We start from the raw sequence: 4017 nt of genomic DNA, 5'->3' as shown, positions 1-4017 counted from the left end.
TAATATAGTAAATAAAGTAATTATGTGTATTGTTGAACACATAATATTTTCTGAAATTTACAACCTTCTGTTTCCTCGACTTTCTGTTATCTTCCAATATTTCTCACTTTTTAAGAAAATGTGAATGGTAAGAGCTAGGTGCCATGTGCGGACAAATCCTTAAGATCGTTAATTTTTGTTTTATTGTGAGGACAAACACTTAAGAAACTGGAGACAGTGTATACTAAAAAAGATTTGGAATTCACATTTAAAGGTTTCATTGTATTTACGGTTGGTGATATTACATGAGTTAATTTTTAGTACATGTATACGATGAAATCTTGTGTGAATTAGAATAAGCACTTTATTTTTTATTGATTATGTTGATTGTCGTATGCTTTTAATGTCTTATTTCAATGTTTTTAAGTTTTTTATGAAACTATTGAACTGAGATATTTTTTTCTTCTATGTTTATTTTAATATTGTTTAGTATTTTTTTTAAAAAAAAATAATAAGCGGGTTGACCCGCCTAACCCGCGGCCCAAGGTGGGTTGGGCTGGGTTGGCCATTTAGAGACCCGCCAAAATGGCGGGCTGGCCCACCCCGCCCCGCCTAATGGTAGGTTGCAGCGGGTCCCGTCAGCCCGTTTTGACATAGCCAGCCCGCCACCCGCCAGTCCGTTTTGACATATATAAAGCTATGGCTTATTAAAAATATAAATAATTAATTACACCAAAATAACAAGTATAAGAGTCATAATTTGTTTATTTGATCTAAACTTTATAGAATATTTGTAGAAAACACAATTGGATTAGAATTTTTAGAATAAACTATTATTTCTAACAATATGAATTTAACATACAAATTAGTGAGATATGAGTGTAAGAATGGGAAAATATGATCATTTGAATGAAAATCATAGCTTAGATTCAACATAAATTGAAAATGGATAAAATTTTATAAAGATACAAATCAAGGGTTCGGTTTGGATTTACCAGTTTCAGCATCTTTTTGTACAAGTTCAAAAATATGTGCGCTTTTGTTTTCTAATATTAGACATAAAGTTGTTTAGACTTGTACTTTTCAACATAATAATTAATTAAATAAGCTTAATTTATAAAATTAAAAAATCAAGAATATATTATTTTATTAATATTTTAAGCTTAAAATTATGCAGTTAGTAGTTTGTATTTCAACATACGACTTCATAAATGATTTATGACCAGAGTTTCCCATAAATCGCATTATGCTATCGCGATATAGCAATAGCACCTCTCTCCCAGTTATTCCCTGGAAAACGTCCTCCACAAATCCTATATAAATGCAACTGTGTATTCAATTCAATTCAATTCAATTCAATCCATTACCAATCAATGGAGGATCCCGACTCTTCGCGCCAAAACGCGAAGCCGATCAACGACGCACCCGAGGATCTCTTTCACAAGCGTCGCGGCTGCTGCTTCTTCCTCCCGTGTTTCGACAAATCCGTCGGCGGAAACCCCTCCCACTCCGCCGCGCGATTGACGTGGTGGCAGAAGATACGTACGGCCGAGAATGAAGGGAGAAGCTCGATATGGACCCGTGGTTTGGGCGCTTTGAAAAAGATTCGCGAGTGGTCAGAGATCGTCGCGGGCCCGAGATGGAAGACTTTCATCCGACGTTTCAACAGGGGGAACGGCAGGCAGACGAATTTCCGGTACGATCCGTTGAGTTACGCCATGAATTTCGACGAGGGGAACGGCCATTTCGAGGAGGAAGACGAATTCCAGTTTAGGAATTTCTCCGCCAGGTACGCCAAGAGTTCCATGGACTTTGACAACGATGTGCCGCATGGGCCCATATTAGTTTAATATGCGCTTCTCAGCTATCTTAAGCGTGCGTTGTTATCCTGTTTGATTTTCATTTTAATTGTTTGTACATATAAATACCCGAAAAGCTACGATCGAGAGTTTTGGTTAGAAAGTTGTTTCAATCTTGGATATTTTAGTCACATTCATCGACTAACATATATAGTTGAGTTTTGTTTATATATATATATATATATATATATATATATATATATGTATTCTTTCTTTCCTTGTACTTGATTTATTTTATGTTTCGTGTTGGAGAAAACAACCATGGACGAGGGAAAATGTTTGTTTAATGCAAATTGTTGATTTCTGAATCTTTCAAAAAAATTGAGTTCTGGATGAATTTTGAAGTTGCCAATAAAATTGAAGTATTAAACATTCAACACATCGCCATCGATCAAATTGTTATCACCATTTCTGTAGAATGCAACACGTTGATCCACCAACTGTGTGACTCTAGAGGTCTGTTTTATGAGTTCAGGGAGCAATCTTGGTGTAATGATCTTCCAATCTGAATTGTGCTTTTTCAAGGCAAAATTAGTTTCTAGAAATAATTACACATGATATGTAAAATTTAGAATATTTGAGCGGCGATATCATCTCTGCTAGTAAGTCATTGGCGCCGAAACTCGACAATCCTTAATATTTTCTTGCTTCAAAACACATGTTTACAAGCTCTAGCATTCCCTGCTTAACCTTAACATCTTCGATAAATATGCTGTCCTCAAACTTGGTCCTGTCCCAGTCTCTTTCTTTGTGGTCGTGGTCGTCGGAGCGATTGCCACCACTACTAATCCACTGTATATGAGAGCCAAACTGACTAAACATAATCGGCATGACACCTTGTTTTCTTTGAAAATATCTGTGGCTAGTTAATTTACAGGTTGCACAAGCAGAACCAATCAAGGAGCTGCTTCTTGTACATCTTGAAATAGCAAACAAAATCGGGGGAAGTCCCCCTTGCAAACATTGTTTAATCGTGCATCATTTAATTAAGCTAAGACGACAAATAATTCATTGGAGAGAGGCAGTGTAGAAAATCACTAGACAAAAATTTATGTGTTTATTTTTTTGTTGGGGTGTGGGGTCTACTATTACATGATTGGGTGTTTCTCGAATCTCTTTGAGTTTTATCATCTCACATTTCTATCTAATATAAACTTATTCTCCAAGAATATGACATTCATTGAAGCAAACATTTTTGATTTTTTGGGATCGTTGAAGTAATATCCAATTGAATATTTTGAATATCCCACAAAGTAACACAAACTGAATCTATAGTCTAATTCTTCTCATACTTCTTATTTTACATAAGCTGAACATCCTCATATTCTTAGATTACTTGTGAGACTTTCTCATTTATATCTCATATAATTTTTTATTCAGTGCCTTTGTATGGATGTTATTCAAAAACAAGCTACAGTCTCAAGCGCAAATCCCCAAAAAAGACGACGGATATTCAGTGAATCTTATCATAAGTCAAAACATGTCCATTAATGTTTAATTATGATGTTCTGACACACCATTCAACTGTAGTGTGGCATGAGGAGTCCACTTTGAATAATCTCATTTTTTTAAGATAGTCTTGAAATTCAGTACTTAAGTGTTATCCATTTGATTAGATCGAAATGTTTAAATATTTTTTCCTAATTTTTTTTCTATTTCTGTTATGTATTCCTTGAACTTTTAAAATGCTTCGTAATTGTATTTAATCAAATACAGATACTCATACCTAGAAAATTCATCAGCAAAGGTAATGAAGTAAGAATGCTCATGTTTTGTGCTAATAATTAACGAGCCACACATATCTATATGGATCAAATCCAATAGATCATTTGCAAGTTCTAATTTCCCTAGGAAAGGGAATTCAGTCATTTTTTTTAGAAAAGACTCACATGCATCAAGAGAGTTTATGTACGATAATATCAAACATGTCATCTCTCACTAACTTGTGTATCTTTCTTTGAAAAATGTGTCGTAACATAGCGTACCACTAGTGTGATTGATTTATACTATCTTGTTTTCTTTTGTTTGTTATTGAAATCGCGTTAACTTGGGTACTTTTAGGTGGAATATCTTTTATTTTAAAGTTATAGTTATCGTTTTCTAATTCATCTATTCCATTAAACATTTTTTCTTATAAATATTGCAAATACATTTAGCAAAAGAATAAGAAAATTCATTT

General features: G+C 34.2%; 1 protein-coding gene across 1 annotated transcript; it reads left to right on the top strand.

The window, feature by feature from the left end:
- The first annotated feature begins 1352 nt into the window (after positions 1–1352).
- LOC142550034 (uncharacterized) lies at positions 1353–1829 on the top strand. The gene has a single exon (XM_075659276.1). The coding sequence runs from the start codon at positions 1353–1355 to the stop codon at positions 1827–1829; it is 477 nt and encodes a 158-aa protein (XP_075515391.1).
- The last annotated feature ends 2188 nt before the right edge of the window (positions 1830–4017 follow it).

The sequence above is a fragment of the Primulina tabacum genome, chromosome 6 (genome assembly GCF_025594145.1).
Source record: "Primulina tabacum isolate GXHZ01 chromosome 6, ASM2559414v2, whole genome shotgun sequence".
In the NCBI taxonomy this organism is placed as follows: Eukaryota; Viridiplantae; Streptophyta; class Magnoliopsida; order Lamiales; family Gesneriaceae; genus Primulina; species Primulina tabacum.
Note: the sequence above shows the minus strand (reverse complement) of the source record. Positions and strands in the feature narration are given on the sequence as shown.